The 19,884-nt window shown below is 40.4% G+C and overlaps 3 protein-coding genes across 8 annotated transcripts in view; 2 read left to right on the forward strand and 1 right to left on the reverse strand.

Moving 5' to 3' along the window:
- LOC128266321 (cardioacceleratory peptide receptor) overlaps nt 1-6,053 on the reverse strand; it is a 36,355-nt gene extending 30,302 nt beyond the window's left edge. The window contains exon 1 of one of the 2 annotated variants that reach the window (XM_053002765.1): nt 5,372-6,044. The gene's annotated coding sequence lies outside the window, so the exon portion shown is untranslated. Of the gene's footprint in view, nt 1-5,371 lie in introns of both variants that reach the window. The other variant, XM_053002766.1, reaches the window with a different exon arrangement.
- Nucleotides 6,054-9,466: 3,413 nt separating this feature from the next.
- LOC128266437 (lateral signaling target protein 2 homolog) lies at nt 9,467-12,576 on the forward strand. 2 transcript variants are annotated; one of them, XM_053002955.1, is made up of 4 exons: nt 9,467-9,576; nt 9,632-10,674; nt 11,284-11,407; nt 11,464-12,576. In XM_053002955.1, exons 2-4 carry the CDS (start codon nt 9,706-9,708, stop codon nt 12,264-12,266), a joined length of 1,896 nt encoding a protein of 631 aa, XP_052858915.1. In that variant the 5' UTR covers nt 9,467-9,576; nt 9,632-9,705; the 3' UTR covers nt 12,267-12,576. The 2 variants fall into 2 exon arrangements, with proteins under 2 accessions (XP_052858915.1, XP_052858914.1); XM_053002954.1 differs by having other exon boundaries at nt 9,532-10,674.
- A 551-nt stretch (nt 12,577-13,127) lies between these two features.
- LOC128266258 (protein bride of sevenless) lies at nt 13,128-18,716 on the forward strand. 4 transcript variants are annotated; one of them, XM_053002652.1, is made up of 6 exons: nt 13,128-13,150; nt 14,581-14,742; nt 15,093-15,563; nt 15,745-16,194; nt 16,789-18,248; nt 18,306-18,716. In XM_053002652.1, exons 2-6 carry the CDS (start codon nt 14,700-14,702, stop codon nt 18,561-18,563), a joined length of 2,682 nt encoding a protein of 893 aa, XP_052858612.1. In that variant the 5' UTR covers nt 13,128-13,150; nt 14,581-14,699; the 3' UTR covers nt 18,564-18,716. The 4 variants fall into 4 exon arrangements, with proteins under 4 accessions (XP_052858612.1, XP_052858611.1, XP_052858610.1 ...); XM_053002651.1 differs by lacking the exon at nt 13,128-13,150 and adding an exon at nt 13,517-13,694 and having other exon boundaries at nt 14,579-14,742; XM_053002650.1 differs by lacking the exon at nt 13,128-13,150 and adding an exon at nt 13,955-14,047 and having other exon boundaries at nt 14,579-14,742.
- Nucleotides 18,717-19,884: the final 1,168 nt, after the last annotated feature.

A 19,884-nucleotide genomic window follows, 5' to 3' on the forward strand; every position in this document is an offset into this window, starting at 1 on the left:
GTTTGCTATTTTTGGCAAGTTGCGTGGGGTGGATTTCAATTTTGGTTAGGACACCCACGCTCCGAAAAAGTGAAAACAAAATGCGAGTAACATTGTTTTTATGGCCAGCTGTTGGCATTGTTCTGTTTTGGTATCATTCTGTTTGGTATCAACCTGTTTACATGTGTCTGCCCTATCGCTTATCACCCCTCTTTTTTGTTGTTGGCTGTCCGAGTGAAAGCCTAATTAGACAGTTGGTCGCACCGATAGGGGAACATCGATAAATTTGGCCTTGGCCTATCTGAGATTTATGTGACATTTAAGCTTGGACTTGTGGTTTAAGTTTCTGCGGGCTTGTAAGACAAAAAAAAAGGCTGAAAGATGGGCCTGGGCTAAGATAATGAGGAATGTTAGTCCTTAGCTAATTTTATCTTTGTCTGGTTATCTGGTTATAAAGGTTGTTTGCTTACATGAATCATTAAGTAGCTAAAAAATACAAACTTTTTAATATAACATACTGGCAAACCCCTAATGCATTTCAATAAAGTTAAACAAATATTAAAATGGTTCCGTGATAGAATATATCTACCGATAAAAAATGTATCGGCTTTTTCACTTGCACCTAACCTTAGCTATATTATTATCTGATTATTATGAGTAGTATGTGTATATTTTTTAATGAAATAATTAAGTAGCTTTGCGGACTATAATATTTTGGTAAAATAAAGTGTGCAAATATAGCTAACAAAAATGTAAAATTAAACGATACATTATAACTACTTATTGCAAATAAAGTACCATTTAATACGGACTTTTCCCTAGGGCTATAGGCTTTTGCAAAAATAAATGTAAATAATGAATTTGGTTTACGCATACTGAAAAATATTCAGATTGCATAGCTGCTTAAAGAGCCGTCGAGATTATAAGTGGCGAGGCAATAACAGTTTAAAATTATTGAAGTGTCAGTCTCAGCGATTTATGCATAATTGCATGGCCAATAAAAGGAATGAAATCCCCGTTAAAATGTCAGCAACAATTATTGGCCCCCAGCCTCTCGGATAATTAAGCTGTATAAGTGCTTGAATTAAAAGAAAATTGTTATGTTAAAGCCTTTGGCTGACGTTGAAAGGCAGAGTCGACACATCATTAAAAATGTGGCAAACTCAGCACGAAATCGGGTAGTGGGGGCAGAACAGACTGCTCAGACATTCGTCCTTACAGGGATATGGACAGACTGGCTGTCAGCACATTAAAGGTAATCACAATATTTATGTGCATTTAACGAGACACTCCGTAGGCGAAATTGTTGAAACAAATCATTGACAGCTGGCACAGCAGCCACACATTTGCGGTGGTCTTCATTGTATTTTTGGAACTTTTTTGCCTCCATGTTTTAAGACATTTGCTGTCTTGTTTTTTGCTTTTATTGCTGAGGACTTTGCCACAATAAATCAGATCTTTTTTTCTGCCTAAATTCAATCTCCCTAGAGTCAAAACGTTGGCACATTAAGTTGACAAATAATGGCAGACATAACAAATTGAATGTGAATTGCGTAAATTATTTTTTGGAATTTTTTATTTAATTCGGCTTAGGCCTTAAATATGTTTAAAATATCTGCACAACTGCCATGTAGCTATTTCGTAACCAAAAAAAATTGCTGTCCTAATCTGCTACATTTTTTATGGGGCCATTTGCATTTAAATGTTGGCTTTTGTTACAAAGCAATTAGCAATTAGCAGACACATGCTTTTTGTTGGGGATTTCGCTGATATATGTTCATGAAAATTACCATTTTGTGCTGTTTTGTGTGAGTTTTCAGTGTCAAATTTCCTGCAAAAAAAAACGTCCGATTGTGATTTATTTAAAAGAAAGCAAATTATTCCTCTTAACGAACTTTGACTCTGGGCATTGTGACCCAATTTCTCAAACGATTTAACTTGAATAAATAAATTAGCTACATTTATTTGCATTCGGGTGGGCAGAACAACGAAAAATAATGTAGAAGATTCAATTAGGCACATTGAAGTGGCAACAAATCAGTGGCACATTCAGCTGGAGATGATAAACTTTGGGCGGAAGTTTCCGGCAGCAGTGCAGCATACGAAAATAAATATGTAAGGGAAATGGAAAACTCGAGTAGAAGTGATAGACAGTCTGTCTGCGTATCTTTATTGCAATCATCGATGTGTGTTTTGCAAAGAAACGTGGGCGTATAATAGACAACTTCCTGTTATTGCCAGCCCATCCCATGTCATTCCCTCCCTATTTTCCGACCCATCGGCATGTAAAATTTGTGGAGTGTAAAGTAACCCTGAAAAGTCGACAAATCAATGGTGAAGTTTCCAATTTTTTTGGGTCCTCTTTTTTGTCTGTGATACACGTAAATTGCGATTAGCCTGGAGTTCACTGGTAAATGGATACAAATAAATTGGGGGCTTTTTTTTATCGATAAGAACGTGACGAATGGCAAGTATTCGGCAAGTTAGAAGCATTTCTAGCTCACATGATTTCGCAAAAAAAAAACAGAAATTAAGAAAAATAAGTTGTATAAGAAATACTTTAAGAAATGTCAATACAGGGATTTTGAAAATATATACTCTCAATTTATCAACGAAACTTACAAATTTTGGACTTTGCTGCCCAAAATAGGAAGTACCCTTGTTTTCTACGTGTTGCTGTTTGAAGCATGCATAAGCAGCTACTAAAGTACAAATATAAAACCGAGAATATCATAATCAATGCATCAAAAATGTCAGTCGCTGGAAATTGAAACAAACCAAAGCTACAAATGCGATTTGCAATTTTACACGCACGTATCTCTGTGCAAATATGTATCTTGGGAATGGGATGGCGTTGGATGGGACTGGGCAAATAGCGCTCATACGTGATATGGCTGGCACTTCCATTGCATACATCTGGGCTAGCTGTCTTGAGCTCGGATCGCCCCAGCTCCTCACTTTGCCTAATGTTTTTGACGTGAATGGGTTGGGATGCAAGTGAATATGGTCGTTTGGGATCTAAAAGGGATTTCTAGTTCAGTACACTAGCTAGCTTTTGTTAGCAAGGAGTTTCAAAAGACAGGAGAGCTTCAAACTTTAACTGTCACATTTTTACACAGAAAATAAATATACGGATTTCCTTTAAATAAATAAAACAAATTTTTCAAAATATGAAAGGTTAGCTAAATGAGAATATTTTGTTATGATACTCAGGCTAAGTACTAAAAAATATAAGTAAGTTGCAAAAATTCAAAATATGTTTCTTTTTTTCTGTGTGCCGTGTTATTTATGCCCATTTTCCGGGCCTATTAACACCACACAAGGACATGATTAGCCCGGTCCAAACTTATAAGCTCGTAAAGTGTGTAAAAGGAGACCCCGCATATGTTGGCCGGATTGTATGTCAACGCTTGGCCACGGCCAAGTCCACAACTTCATAAATATGTCGAGCATGTGTAGCTCGGATGACGGCCCCCAACCCACAAAAAGTTCGCCTCCTCGGATGGCAGGACCCTCTGGCAGAGATTTGTGCCACATCATCGCTCCGAGCTGACCATTTTTACGCTTCCGTCTAACAACAAAATGGCATTAAACGCAGATCAATCACAATCAACACCGCTGGCCCATATACACACAGAAAGATACATGACTTGTGGTTGTGGGCGGAGAAGGTGATTGATTTAAGTCGGGAATAGAGTTGTCCTTATGTATACATGTGTGTTGGCTGCTCGCCTAACTGACTTTGCACTGATAGTTTTCCCCCTTTTTTGGGCTTGTAAAGTTTCCTATTTACCAGACCTTCTGTATGCTTTGGGCCTCGCTATTTTGGCAACTTCCGCACTTGCTGGCACAACAAACGAAAATTAAGTTGTTCTTCGCCAACAAGAGCACTTGTTTAACTTTATCTTGCCTCAATTTCGCCATTAATTGGCGAGCACCATTGAAGCCGCGTTTCAGTGAAAAGCCATCGTGGTTTCGCCTGTTTTTCCCAGAAGAATTCTTTAGTGTTAGGGCAACCGCCACTTTGAAACAAATTGTCAACTATATACATTCCCAACTAAATTTCATTTTCTACCAAGCTACGAAGAGATTGCCTTGGTTTATTCATGCACATCGGTCTGGCTTACACTTAAAAACTCACAGCTGTAGTTGAGGTCTATTCAGGTTGAAGTACATTTATTTGAACAGCTTGTGGACATTCTCGGTAATTTAAATGGGTCAAAACGTAGCTGACAAAATTGTTTTCCTTTTAACAGTTACTATTGTTGCACCCCAAAGAGCTAATGAAATGTTTCTACTTTAAAAAAGTTCTGTCATGTATTTGACAAATAATTAAATTTTTGTTACTTTCTGTATTCAGCTGAGTTGGTTTTCTTACTTTTTATATATTTAATTTAAGTGCTGGCATATGCTTAGTAGTGAATTTCAATAAAAAGTTAATCCGCATGGTCAAAACTAAAACAATTATGCCTAACAAAGCAAACCTAACAGCAATTTTATTAACTTATGCTGAAATTTTAAAAATTCTTTAAGCTAAAAAGCTAACGTAAAAACAGTAAGCCTTGTTTATTTCTCGTGTTCCTATTATTCCAACTAAACAAAATAAGAAATTTTTTTTGTCCAAAGATACAATTTTTTATATTAATAAATAAATAAAATCTTTTTACTTTCTTTTTGCTGAGTTTAATTACATAACGGATATACATACGAATTTTGTATTTCTGATATAATTCATCCTGGATTATTTTTTTCTGCTAAATGATGCTAGTAATCCGGTTAACTAACATTACAATTAAATGTTACACACATAAAAAACGCTTATTTAATTAAACACAATTCAGCATGAAACCTTTTTAATTCTGACACACGTTTCTATTTTTAATAAAACTTAATAAAATTCAGCATGAAAAGTTTGGTAATTTTACTTAAACTCTGTTTGAAGTTTTAATTTAAACTCAATTTTATAAACCGGTCAAATTATAAATATTTAACTAACTACAAAAAAGAGTCGTTAAGTGTTACAACTAAATGAAGTGCTAATGACAGCAAGTCTATTATTAGTGCCTATTGAAATTCCTAGCACTCTTTTAATCAATTAGCTAGTGTTTTGCTGTGTCATAGGAAATAATTGTTAAATTTTGTGAAAACAAATTGCAATCCTGGTGTAACATGCATAATTGAGTCGCAGTCGCAGTCGCAGACGCAGAATGGAAATCCAGGCGAGCAAAATAATTGCTGAGCTTAGCATGAATTCGCATTCAAATGTTAAGATTAATCACTGTCATCTAAATGCGAACGAATATATAAATTGAATAGATACTTAAGCGCTAAGAGGGAGACATGTTGTCCAAGGCATGGCGCTTAGTAATTGCGCAATCGCAGCGATACTCACTCAAACTACTTGCCGTGGCATGAATTGCAATTGCAATTCCAATTGAATATTGTGCACTCGAAATGGAAATTGAAATTACACTTCGAATTCAAATTGAAATTGAGTTCGGTGTTAAAAAATGTGTTAAACAAGAGGCACTGCCAATTGGCCAGCGATTTCACTAGAGGCGATTAACTTCGATGAGCTTCGTTTAGTCAAGTTATCTTGTCTTACAAGTGTTTCAAAGATGCACACGCGATGTCTTGATTTATATGCAAAATTAATTATTAACTTTTTTTCTCTGCAAAAACACCTTTTTTTTGTTTTTTTTTTTTTTAATAATGTGTTATTGTTCACTTTTTATAGGGCACCGAATTCTTTTAGTTGTTGACCATTTCTACGAGCTTGCCAACGCGATTGCGATTTTTGGCCACGCAGCGTTAAGAAATTTCGCGTCTGGTTCAAACAAAATTTCGCATTGAACTGAATTTCTGTGTGTGGCATCGTCGTGCGGATTTTCCTGTTTGGGCTGCTGCCGTTGCTGCTGCTGCTTCTGATGTTGCTGCCGTTGCTGTTGCTGCTGGCGATGGTGTTGCTGGTGTGCCGACACAACGGCAACACGAAGGCACACGACAACTGACCTGCCGCCTGCTGCCTGCTGCCTGATTTCTCCCCTCATTTAAGTCAGCCGGCTAAAGAAGCCGACAACTGAACAACCCAAACAGCTGTTTTTTGTTTATGTTGCCGAACTCGTTTTTTGTCCGAAAAGGCTGTCAACATGCTGCACATATCACTGACCATGTTGCTGCTGCACTTGACCATTCCATGCGGATGTGCAGCCACAGCGTTTCGAGTGTTGAGTTAATATTTATGGCCAATTAATTATTGCTGGCTAGCCAGCTTCAAGGGGAAAACTTAGTGTGCACCAGCAACATGCAACATGTTGCTGCCGTCCAACAAGAGCTTATTGTTGCACAACATTCAACAGTCAAGAGCTTTGTTATCAAATTGTGATAAGTAGTAACTATTAAGGCATTTTATTAGAATTGTAATGCTAGATTTCCGTAAAAAATTACAAATATGTACAATTAAATTATGTCATTGTTATTAAAGATAATGTTTTATAGAACTAAAGACTTCATAGGACAAACACTTATTTAAATCGTGTACACAACAAATTAAAATATCTATTTTTCAAACTTCAGAAGCATAATCCTTCTTTAATGTAGGTACAGATACCCACCTCATAAAAGCATTCGGACATTGCCTTGTAAATTGCATCCCCATGTTTATGACTTTAATTGATTCCACTGAGTTAAGGCAAAAAATTCTGTTGACCCAAATACCAAGAAATTGTATTTTCATTTCATTCAGATTTTTGCGATGTGCCAAAACGAATGTAGGAACACATACCCTACTGATCTTCTCTACGTTTAAAAAATGAACAACATAAAGAAATGCTCAGAATTCGTGACAAAAATCCATCAAAATTCAGAAAACAATCATCAACAATCAAAGTCGAGTCAGAGCAATTTTTTATTAAAAAGCCGAAACAAAACAAAGCGACAGCAGCTGCATTTATGAGAACGCAAGTGAGAGACTCCATTCGAAACGCGAAATTTGTACGAAACTTTGGCAGCATCGCATAAATAAGCAAATTTATTTGTATGATATCTGTAGCGGCAATTTATATCGTTGTAGTATTTATTTATTATGAACATTTTGTCATAAAGCACATGGCCCAGAAAAAGTGAGAGCGGGAGGAAATTCTCGCTCATCATGTTCGTCTGTCAGCGGGAGTGCTTTAAAATAAATAAACTACAATAAATAACTCTTGAATTAAACAAATAAATAGGCGTAAAATTATTTACTCGCCGGCGAAACTAATATATGTATATTTCAAATAAATATATTTATAGCCGAGAAGAATATAAACGATTCTTGGATGCTCTTTATAAAACAAAAATACTTCAGAAAAAATAGTTTTTTCATTAATGAATTTAAGTAACATTATATGGCATCAAATTTAATGATTCTTGGTAGTGTTTGTTTTTCATACACATGGTCTTGAAATGACCAGATAAACACAAACTTCAACACACCCCAAATTAACAGAAACTGCTGAACTCTAAGAAAATTATGAAATCCTCACCCATCTACCAGAAATAGAATTCTAAAATCGTGCAAGTGACGTATTTTGGGTGGGAGGTCGCAAAGTGTCCGAAAATCTTGCTGACAGACGACTAATTTATGCCTCTGTAAATCGCTGCAATGCTCACTTGCCTTTTAATTGGCCTGGTCACAATTAAAAAATACAAAAATTTCTTATTTCATGTGGCTTACGAATGCCTAACAATTTGTTGCCGAACGACTTGTGGTCACAATTCGGATGATTTATCTGCGCCGCGGGCCAAACTTTCTTGGACGATAAATTTCTTGGAAATGTCTCTGCCTTAAGCTGGTTTAATGCCGTGGCCCATCAAAATTTATCGTTCCGCATAATGCTAATGACTAATATTCATTTCGGATGGCTCACGTTTTGTTTGCCTATGATGGTCCTATAATTTAGTTGACATTTTGCAGCTAATCTGTGGAAGAACACTTTATAGAACAACAACAAGACCAGAGTGTTTCACTGAAACAACTAGTAATGGGTATTTTATTTCCATGACAATGGCAACGTCAACGCAATTCAGATCCGACTCAAAGGCTTAGGGGCAGCTTTTCTGCGAATTTTCAACAAATAATGCCCGTATGACCTCTCTTGTTTCCTCGAGTTTGCTATATATAGATGTACTGCACATGAAGGAAAATTAAATTCAAGGCTTCAAATGCAGGCCAGTATCTCAAATTATTGTCTGCTGTTGTCGGCCTTTCACGGTTCATTTATATTTATGACTATAATACACACACAACGAATTAAATGAGCTGTTCTTATAGGAAAAGGATGTGCATAAGAGGAAAATTATAGCAGCAGATATCATCTCGTTCCTAATAACATTCGTATGCAACAGATTGTCAACAAAATGATTTGCTGGCAGAAAGGGGAGAAGGCCTCCTGCAGTGGCCCGCAGCACACGCGTCGTATGCGCAATTTGCATAATGAGGACATGAGGAAAGGAGTTGGCTTGGGTTTTCCGTTTCAAGGCACAGTCCCCACGGACAGATGACCCAATTTTCAAGGGTCCTTCAGCGCTTTATTGAGCCACTTTCCGTTGCCTATCCTTTTCGCTTTACATTCCCTTTATGGCTTAAGTGTCTGTAACCTGAGGCTAAGCGGTCTATTTTCAGAAGTCCAGACATGGCCTTAAAGCTAGTTGGAGATGCTTAAGGATTCATCCGGCGTGGCCTGGCTGTCGATTCAATCGCCTTAGATACACTCGCCCACAGTCGCCCCGAGGCAGTTCAAAGGTAAATAATCGGATAAATATTTGTAATAATTTTTTTGAACGTTGAACCACTTGCAAGCGAGTAGCAAGAAGCAAGTAGCAAGTGGGACCCACAATCAGATGCAGCTCATTAGCATTTGATTTGGCGTCGAAGCTGGCAAATATTTCCGGCAAAGCGCGCAAACATTGAACCTTTGCTCCGTGTCATTGCCATTTGCGGTTAGTTGAGCGGCAAAAGGTAAACAAATTTACGGAAAAACTCTCTCACCACCTGCGGCTTGAATAACGAAGTGAGTTGTGTTCGAGGTGTGAAAATATATTGGGTAGCGAGTCAAGCCCTGGAGTGAGTAATCAATATAAATGCGATTTTCGTTCCCAAATCTATCATACTCAGGTAAATTTATAAGCAACCTACTGTTTGAAAAGGGATGTTAATCAAATTTGACAAGCCCATGTTGACAAGCACCCACAATTTACAGTATTCCGATTAGTTCGACAAATGAAAAATATGACGAAAACCGATATTTGCGTTAATACGTACGTTATACACAGCTGCGTTTTTAAACAACGGAAATAGATAATAATAACAAATTTCTCTAAAAATACTTTTGCTACCATGAGCAAAATTTTGTGTTTTCTTAATTCATGCACCACTTAGCCAATACCATTAGTTTGACAATTAAATAGGGTTTGATTATGGTTCTTGGGATACAAAATAAACCTAAAAACAAACAAAGTTACAAACCTAACTACTTAGTAGACTGGTGCAATATCTTTCACCATGTTTCTATATTTTTCATTCATTTAAGCTAAGTCACCCGAAGAACATACATAAATGTAAAATAATTCAAATACAGTTTATACATTATTGTACATTTGCTTTTGTTGGTAGAACACGAGGCCAACGAAATCGAAGGCTAAATTGAATCAAAGATTGTGTTAAGTGAAGTTAACGACTGCCCTTCGATGAGAATGGTGCGACCGAGTCGACGCAAGGGAATCGAGGAGGTGTACGGCTCCAAGATGGATGCTTTGCATCCGGTAAAGTCGGTATCAATTTCGCATGCAGGTATGACCAAAACAACCGCCATGCGAGCTGAGAGATCGGGTCCAGGCGGTGCAGTTGCCGTAGGAGGAGCAATTAGCTCCCGGCAAGCCGATGCCCGTACGCAGCGCAGTTTTGTCACCGAAAACGATTACTATATAACCACCAATCTGCCACTGACGGCGGCCAATTTGCGGAATGCCCCCGGCTCGATGGCGCAGCCATCTGCATCTCTGATGATTCCCGGTCACGCCCAGCCGTCGCCCTACAATGCCATCTCCTCGAGGCGCAACAACATGTCTGTTAAGGCCAGTGCTCGTCAGCCTCCGATCAACAAGGTGCCGCACTTCAACCTGGCCGATGGCAAGATGAACAATAGTGTATACAATATAGTAAAGCCAAAGGAGGGACATCGAATGCAGCACCACGGCAAGGGGAACACCCAGAGAGGCAACTTTCCCATAGACGATAATGGCGAGTTCTCCGAAAAGGAGCTTATGGTACCCCAGCAGCAGGAAAATCAGGGAAATATGCGCCGCCACAACCAGCACTCTCATGTCCACCAGATGCAATTGCAAATGCATTCCGGAGTGATGCAGCATCCGCCGCAGCATCAGCTCCACCAGCAGCAGATGTCCAACCACAGTCATCTTAAGCAGCAGCAGCAGCAGCAACAGCACCACCAACAACAGCAGCCCCACCATCCACATCTGCATCCACATCCACATCCACATCCGCATCCCCATCCCCATCAGAAGCACTCGCGTGGGCGGCAGCCGCTTCCGACGAGCAAGGTGCACGTGAGTACCGCCGATGACGATGAAGAGAAGGACGACGATCCCGAGGAGTTCTTCGAGCTGATACGCCAGACCGTCCAAACAGCCGTAGGAGTGAGTCCAAAACTATACTTAGTACTTTCATTAAACACAACTTTGATATTATTATTAGCCTTTAGCTAGTCCTATCATAATCAAGTTCATTATATAGTAAGTTATAAAAATATTATAACTTAACACTGTTTGGCCAGCAAATAACCTAGATTTATGTATTTGTTAACAGGTTACTAAAACCAATACAAAATAGTTTTACAACTTTTTTTTGGTTCCTTTTTAATCTAATTTAAATACACTTAACTGAAAAAACAGCTAATTTAAATTATCTTTACTGTACGAGACAACTGGCCGATTAACCACTAAGAAAGTTTATATTCTTAAAAACCTTTTTTTCACCACAATTTCTATGGAGTAATATTAAAATTGTACCTATAGTTTTTATTTATATAAAAAACTTTTAAAATTGATAGATTTTCAGTGAAAAATATGGTAAATTTAATAAAAAAAAAAAAATTAAAGAAAACATTTGATAAATCATACTTAATATATGATTTTGACTTAAAATTTGACAAATAATTTTAATTTTTAAAATATTTGTTCAAATAGAAAGTCTGATAGAAACACAACAAAATAAATTTACTAACTAGGTTTATTTTCCTCGCGTAGAACACCATTTCTGATGCTCTGTTTAAGAACTTTCGGGATCTGAGCCACAAATTCGAAAGGCTTTCGAGCGACTTAAAGCAAACAAACGATAACCTGGACAAGCTGCAGGAGCAGGTCACCAGTAGTAGGTGGTCTCCTAGCATTATCGATAATTACTAACTATTTTCGGCCCCCCCTTAGAGGTAATTTATTACGGCGAGGAGAACTCGCGGCACTTCCGCTATTTGTGCATGAAGTCCGAGTACGATAAAATGTTCTACCAGCACCAATCGATGATGGGTGGCAAGCCGACTCCGGAAATAATCAGTCTCTCAAAGGCAAACCTGGCAGCATCAGCTTCAGCTAGCAAAAATCTGGGTTACAAGCCATCGCTAGGGGTGAAGCATGGCGCAGGCAAAGGGGTCAAGAATCGCGGAAGAGTGCCCAGTAGCACCAAAAGGGACCTCAACGAGACTACGCTGAAGAACTCCGGGGCTTATCAGAGCACCTCCAAGACTCCAAGAGCACCCCAGCAGCCTGGCGTTGAGGTGCCCAAGTCGTCCTCGGACCACAGTTTGATTGCCAAGTCCTCGGAGCTGGGCGTGCGCAAAGTACTGGGTCACTTAAAGCGCTTCTACACCCAGATGCAGCAGAACGAAATGGGTGGCCAGTTGGCCAACGATCAGCTGCTCAACCTCGACGACATTTTGGTTCCCAAGAAAGTTTCCAACGGCGGACTGTGCGAAGCGGGACCAAAGAACCCCCGCAACATTGCAGGCAGTCAGGGTGATAACAAAGAAGATGACACCGAGGTGGAAACCCCCGTAGACAGCATGGACGAGACATACAACGGGATGGACGACTTTCAGTTCTCCTCGGAAATTTCGTCCTGCAGCGAGGACGACAACTGTGGGCTCAAATATCCAAGTGGACCAGCCACAGCTCGTGGGCCACCCAAATCGAATCGAAGGACGGCCAACAAGGGCGCCGGAGATGGTCAATAATGCAAATAATCATTTTACTATATATTTCCTAGCAGATCAGAAAAATCCCTGAACATCGAAGCAAGAGGAACCATTCCCCTGAAAACATCTTAATACAAGTATAACATACTTGTTAAAATCTTTCTTTTGGAATGTCCTAAATTGTCATCGATACCGTAAACCACTAAAAAATAGCTTTCAGTTTCGGACCATATATATATTTCGGAAAAATTGGCAATAGCTTGTTATTGCTTGTACCATGTGTATACAATGTATTCATGTAATTTGTTTTGGGGATCTGAAAAAAAACACGTTCAAAATTGCGTTCAAACTGTTTCGAGCCTTAACTGTGTTTTTGTATTGGTTATAGATTTTGGGGAGGCCTATCGCTTAAAGATTTTGATTTAATTTTTTATATAGCTGCGCTATAATTATGAGTTCCGAATTTCCAAATGAAAAAAAAACACATCCAGGACCTATAGCTTTTCCCAAACATTTTAAAGTTTGTTTTGTAATTGCTCTATTAATAACCATTTGCTTTGCATTTTTGCTCTAGTTTTTTTTACGAACCCTGGTGAATCGATCTGCAATGATGAATACGAAACTGACCTATTTGGCCCTTGGCAATCTCAATCCCGGCTTAGAAATGCCCATTGGTGTCTCTAATAACTGCATATTATATTGACTGCATAGCAAGAACAGCATGAGCTGGCCAAAACAAGGCATCACCCCCGAGCAGGTGAAAATGAGTCGAGTGGAAAATAAGGCCTAAGACCACCCCCAATAACCCTAGCCTGCAGCTGCATTTTTATGGGCTTACGACTGCCGCGGTTCTGGCAGTTCTTTCGCTGGTTCAGTTGGCCAAAGCAGTTTAAACGTGAACGTGGTCTGTTGACTACATATTGGTGCGTGCCTAACGACATAAAACATACATTTTAATAAAAATCCAAAAAGCTGAAATAAGGCGAACAAGTGAAGCTTAATATAATTTTTCCAGCAATAAAAGTTTAAAAACCGCAGATTTAAAGAGTTGAAACGAAACTTATGCAATGTGGCCACATGCAATTTGCAGTTTCTCGACAGTTGCTGCCTTTGACATTAATTAAAAAGTGTTATGCAAAAACCCCGAAACCCGGAAAAGCGCCCTACGAATGTCAAAGCCCAAGGCCCGAGTGTCTGTTTTATTTTCAAGGATATTCCACACAACGTTCCACTGGGAAACAGTTTAGATTGGATAGCGTAAAAGAGTAAAGAAGTGAAATATTTTGATAAACCAAGTGGATAACAAATACTGTGCAAGCTGTCAAGTGCTCAACATAAGAGTGGCCAAAATTGCAATTACTGATCGGCACCTTTGACAGGCCACCCTGCTTTCCACCCTGTAACCCGAAACTTTTACCAGCGAGTCGGCTAATTGCAATGACCAATATTTGAACTAAATTCTCGGGGGTACATATTTATTTTTACAATTATGGGATACGGAAAAATGTACACACGAAGCGAAAAGCACTCGATTTCGAGTGACAGTTTGAGCCAATAACCATAACAACCAGCGAGTGCCGGGCCTAAGCCAAGTTAGTCAAAACAAAACGGCCAAAACAGGTGCAAAACATTGCCACATCAGTTTTCCGCGTTCGTTTCTCAGGGGGTGGGTTCGAAAAACGGAATACAAAAATAAAATAAAAGACTCAAAGAAATCGAATGGAACATAATTGCATTGTTCGGGGGCACTGCAATACTGCACCCGTTAACACAGGGGCTTACAAATCAAATTGGTCGTCCACGAACAAACAAAATACATGGTTTGAGTGCTGCGTACATCACTGGTCAAATATAAAACGAGAATCGTTTAATTGACCCTAAAATCACTGAGGCGTTCAATTTGTTTTTTGCCATTGCCCAGCCATGGCTGAAACCAAAACTATTGTGGCTCGCACTGTCAGAGGGTTCAGTGCGTGAATCTGTGTATTAAGTGCGGTGCAACAAATTTCAACATTCGCCACAAACAAAATTCTATTGATTTTCCCGAAGTGAAAGAATATGCGAAACAGAAATATTTTCCACCGCATTACTTTGCACTGATAGTGGGGAAAATCACGAACGAAGGAACGGACAAGGAAAAGTGGAAACTGTGCCAAGCCAAAGTCTGTGCTGGTGTGACAATTTTTAATGCGATTAAAGTGCAACACTCTCCACGCAGTCGGCAAATGTTTAAAGTGGTCGGAACAAATGGCAAAAGCTAAAACTAAAATTGTTCAACAGTTCGCATAACGATACAAAACCCTACTTTCAATTGTTAATATCCCACTTACAATTTTCTTTCTGTGTTTTAGAGTGATCTTAAAATGTTACCAACTATCCGCACGTGTTGAAGAAAAGAGTGGAAAATAATTTCATTATCAACGGACAATTTTTTGTTTAATTAAAGACCATTAAACTTTAAAAAGGAAGGTCATGAGTTCGTGGCAGTCTGGCCGAAGGAAGCCATTACCAGTGGGTGAGTGCTCAGTAAATGTTGTAAGTCGAAGTGAAATGCAATGGAATAAATGCCATCTTGAGGGGACTTAATACATTTACTCTGAAAAAATTTCAAGTGATTAATTTTTTATATAATGTCATTTAAGTATTAAATGAAATTTGGCAATGGCATTGTGAGCTTCGTAGATTACTACTGAGAAATGTAATTTCGATGAGTTAATAAGACTTTCTAAGAATTTACTGTTAATTTATTGTCACTGCCGTTCTATTAAGTGTGTTTCTTAAAATGTATAATAAATGTGACATTCCCATTGCCAATTTCATATATTGCTTAGTTTAATCTTATAAAATTGTGACCTCTATTTCCAGTTCTCATATGCTTCCTTTTCGCACTGCTCTGCATCTTGGACTGCCATGGGGTAGAGGTGACCTCACCCACCAAGAAGTCCGCTCCCCTTCGCATTACCAAACCGCAGCCCACAAGTCAACCGGCCAAGCCCATCAGTATAACCACAAAGGCCCCAACAACGGTGGCTGAAACCACCGACGACGGAGTCTCCAGCTCCGTAGACGGGCAACTGGCCCCCCTCATCTCATCCACAACCGAAGTTAGCAGCAGTGGAACAACTGCCAGCTTAGTGCCCGAAATATGTCACAATGGTCTGCAGTTGACCGTCAACAGTGCGGATGAGGGAACGGTGATTCGGAAACAGGAGGAGTTTGTCAAGATACTCGAAGGCGACGTGATGCTCAGCGTCCTGACCAAGGATCCCGACTCGGCGTTGTTCGTAATTAATCGAGTGAACCAGGCGAATCTCATAATGGCAGACTTTGAAATTGGTTTGTAATAGTCCCAGCCTTAATGTACTTTTTATGCATTTTATCCCATATACATTTAAAAATGTTTATGTTAATTTTATTAATTCAATGTAACTAAAATCAGTTTGTTTTCTCACCAAAGTACTAAACGTAATAATGAATATATATAAAAATTTTGTTATATTTTGCCATTTTACCACAGGAATTCGCGCCATCAGCATAGACAACGTCAGTTTGGCGGAGAATTTACTTCTGCAGGAGGTTCAGTTTCTGCAGCAATGCACTCCTTACTCCATGGGCATATTCCTAGACTGGGAGCTGTACAAACAACTAGAGTCGACCATAAAAGACCTTGAGTACAATATCTGGCCAATACCAGGAACCCGCGCCCACCTTTTTCCCAAAGTAGCACATTTGTTGCACCAAATGCCGTGGGGCGAGAAAATTGCATCCGTGGAAATTGCCACCGAAACTCTGGAGATGTACAACGAATTCATGGAGGCCGCCCGCCAGGAGCACATGTGCCTGATGCACTTCAAAAGTGACGAGAACGTGTACATAATGTTTGGCAATAAGCTGGCCAGTAATTTCAAAGAAAACGGAACGCTGTTTTCCGTTCCCATCGATCGAACAGATGACGAATTTGTGGCAGGTTAGTAACGTTATAAAAATACAGCAAGAAAAATCTAAATGCATTTAAAGCCATGATTAATTTGGTTTTCATACCAATTTGTTTGGCTTAAAGTTTGTAAGCTAGAGTAAAAAGCTTTTCGTAATATTTATAAATTAAAAGGCAATGTATTTTAATATAAAATTATAAAATAATTATTTTCGGTCTTAGAAAAATATTTAAGTAAATAAATGATGGCTTCGTTTAGTTAAACAGTATGGTTGAAGTTATATTTATCTTATATTATGAACAACACTTTCCTTTAACACTTTTAAATAAATTAATGTTAAATGTTTGTTAGTTTCTTTATACCAAGGTTTTTGGTTACACACGTTCATTTTTATTTTCATAATGCAATATATTAAAATTTTTGTTTGTGTTCTAATAAATGTAAAAAAGTTTTTAAGAAAGTCTTGGTATTTTAAATTTTAGCATATAATTCAATGTTTAATTGATTAATTTTAATTTAAGTTAGCTACAGTTTTGCACAGTTACCAAAAACAAGTTATTTTCTTTTTAAAAGAATATTCTTTGATCAACTTAACTTTTTCAATTTTTATCATGATTGTCTTATAGATCTACCCAACAGAGCATTCATCTTGATGGAAAATGAAATCGACTTGACTACCACCGTCGAGCTGGACACCACGCCCACTACTTTGGACGAGATCCTGATAGGGAGAAGCGTGGTTCCCTCGAGAGTCCTGAGCTTCGCCGGGTCCGTAATTGACCTAATGAACTGGCTGCGTGGATCCCTGTCCAAGCACTGTAAACGGGACGAGGAAAACGACCTGTATGTGCTGGAGACCTGCTTCAACTTCCTAAACTTCATCGAGGACTGGAGGACATCGGAGTACCGTCAAGCTCATGACACAGCCGAGATCCTGTCGCGGCTGTTGATGCGCAAGCTGGGCACCTCCATGAATTTCCAGATGTATCAGAAGAAAGTCCTAACGCTGGACAAGATCACGGGGGAGTCCCGAATCGAACTGCGCGAGATTGCCTCGCAGAATTTTGTGAGCAACGTGACCACGTACTATCACTACAATCGGGATAACAGTACCAGCCTCGAGCTGAAGACCAAGTTCGGTCAGGTCTTCAACTGCCAGTACAGTGCCGGGGATAACAGAAGATATCCCTTCCTGTTCGATGGCGAATCGGTGATGTTCTGGCGCATCAAGATGGACACGTGGGTGGCAACTGGGCTGACGGCCGCCATCCTCGGCCTGATTGCCACGCTGGCCATCCTGGTGTTCATTGTGGTGCGCATCTCGTTGGGCGACGTCTTCGAGGGCAATCCGGCCACATCCATTCTGCTCCTGCTGTCCCTCATCCTGGTATTCTGCTCCTTTGTCCCCTTTTCCATTGAGTATGTGGGTGAGCAGCGCAATTCGCATGTGACCTTCGAGGACGCCCAAACATTGAATACCCTCTGTGCGGTGAGGGTTTTCATTATGACTCTGGTCTACTGTTTCGTTTTTTCCCTGCTCCTCTGCCGAGCCGTGATGCTGGCTTCGATTGGCTCCGAGGGTGGCTTCCTGTCCCACGTGAATGGCTATATCCAGGCGGTGATTTGCGGCTTCAGTGTCGTCGCCCAAGTGGGCATGTCCGTGCAGCTGCTGGTGGTGATGCATGTCGCCTCGGAGACCGTATCCTGCGAGAATATCTACTACGGCCGTTGGCTGTGGGGCCTTTTGGCCTACGACCTTGTGCTACTCTGCTGTGTGGGCGCTTTGATACCCTCTATATACCGGTCGCAGCGCAATTACCGCGAGGGAATCCTCATTGTCATCGGGGCGGTGCTCATCATGGTGATTTGGGTCGCCTGGATAGCACTATCCCTGTTTGGGGATCAGTGGCGCGATGCGGCCATTCCGCTGGGACTGCAGGCCTCTGGTTGGGCGGTACTGGTGGGCATCCTCATACCGCGCACCTTCCTCATCGTAAGGGGTATCGAGCGGTCGGATATTGCGCAGGCCCTGCCCTCGCTAACCTCGCTGGCATTTGCCCAAAACAATCAGTACTCCTCGGAACAGGTTGGTATCTATGTATAAGAAAATAGTATCATTATTTTATAAAATATCATATAATAGAGTGTCTACGAGTGCGTGAACCCCGCCATGCGGCACTGTTCGCAGGAGGAGATGAACCACCAGTCGCCCAGTGAGATTCCAACGTTACCCTTGCGAGGAGGAGGCCCACGGCGCCAGCAGTTCTTCGCCAATCTGCGCCAGGCCAATGCCAACATCAATCCGCAACGTCCTCCGCCGCGACCCCAACAAAGTCCTTCCCGCTCCTCGGTGTCCTCGCTGCCGCCCTCGCCTGATCACAACAAAATCACGCGCTTCTAACACACTCCCTAAGCGCCTGCGTGTGATGGGGCACTTCTAGTCAATGTTCCCAGAATTCACCTAACAACCGTCCTACATTTTGAATCACTGACGAACCAAGATCCTAAGGAAGTTGATATAATAAATCGATAGAAATTACCATTATGACAATGTTGTGTTTACAATAGTATTTTAGTGGGGTAATTACTATGGTTTCATGGTCATTTTTTCATACTTTTTTATTTAATTTAATATTTAATTTTTCTTTCTCATCGCAATTTGAACTTTTTTTTTTTTTTTTGAGTACTTTTCTTGTTGTACACTACTAACACAGCACACAACTTATAAAAAAAAACTAAAGCGATTTGACATAGAACATATAACTGTATCTTATTCTAAGTTGAACCGCTCCTGTAACATTTCTGCCACAATAGTGCCTTTTCCGAAATGGTTTGTGGCCTGGCTGCCTGAAAGCTCCCAAAGCTTTACTTACTTTCTCCGCCTTACTCTCTTTTTATGGGACTATAACTCTAATTGGCTGGGCAAACACGTGACTGAGCAAACAACGAAAGATAGGAAAAAACATCTAAGGCAGAATGGCGACGACGACAATCGCAGGACTCGATATCCTTGTGCGTCACGCGACATTGGACGAGCATTTGTTTGGCCTTGGCGAGGGGCGAAGGTCGAGGGGGGTAGAAAGGCAAAAAGTGGGGTCCCCGGAGCACGCTGACGTCAGGGTGACACTGGCCGGGGGCCGAACATTGACCGTGGTACATGGACAAATGCGCAACAAGATATGCTATCAAGCCGCCACAAAGGCCGGCAAAATGCGAGGTTACCGCAAACTACCGACTACACGCGACCATTTCAACTGGCGCCGATTGTGCTGACAATGCCACGCGCCAGGCATTAGAGGGTTAAGGATGGCGGGAGGAAAGGGCGAGCGGTAGGATCCAGGCCAACCTCAATAAAGTTATGCTTTGCCATGTAATCTGGCCCGAAATCCCCCAAAATCCTCACTCAGTTGTGTGTGGATGGCATACTTTTCAGGGCAACGTGGAAAGCGCTTTGTTTTCCGCGCTTTTCCCAGCACTGGCCGTTGGCATAATTTGCACTTCATTTGCCGACTGAAACACACAAAAAGTAAATGTCTTAGCCTGCCAAGGACAAGGATAAGGATTCGTTCGTGGGCGGTGCCTCTGATTGCCGGGCGGCGATAGCACTGCGAAATAAGTTTTTCCCCTCGCCATTTTCCTGTTTATTTTCGTATGGCCGCCGCGTTTCGTCCTTGCGTATGTTTTGGCATAATTTCCAGCACAGTTTTTGTAATTAAATTTGC

Source organism: Drosophila gunungcola, chromosome 3R, assembly GCF_025200985.1.
Source record: "Drosophila gunungcola strain Sukarami chromosome 3R, Dgunungcola_SK_2, whole genome shotgun sequence".
Lineage (NCBI taxonomy): Eukaryota > Metazoa > Arthropoda > Insecta > Diptera > Drosophilidae > Drosophila > Drosophila gunungcola.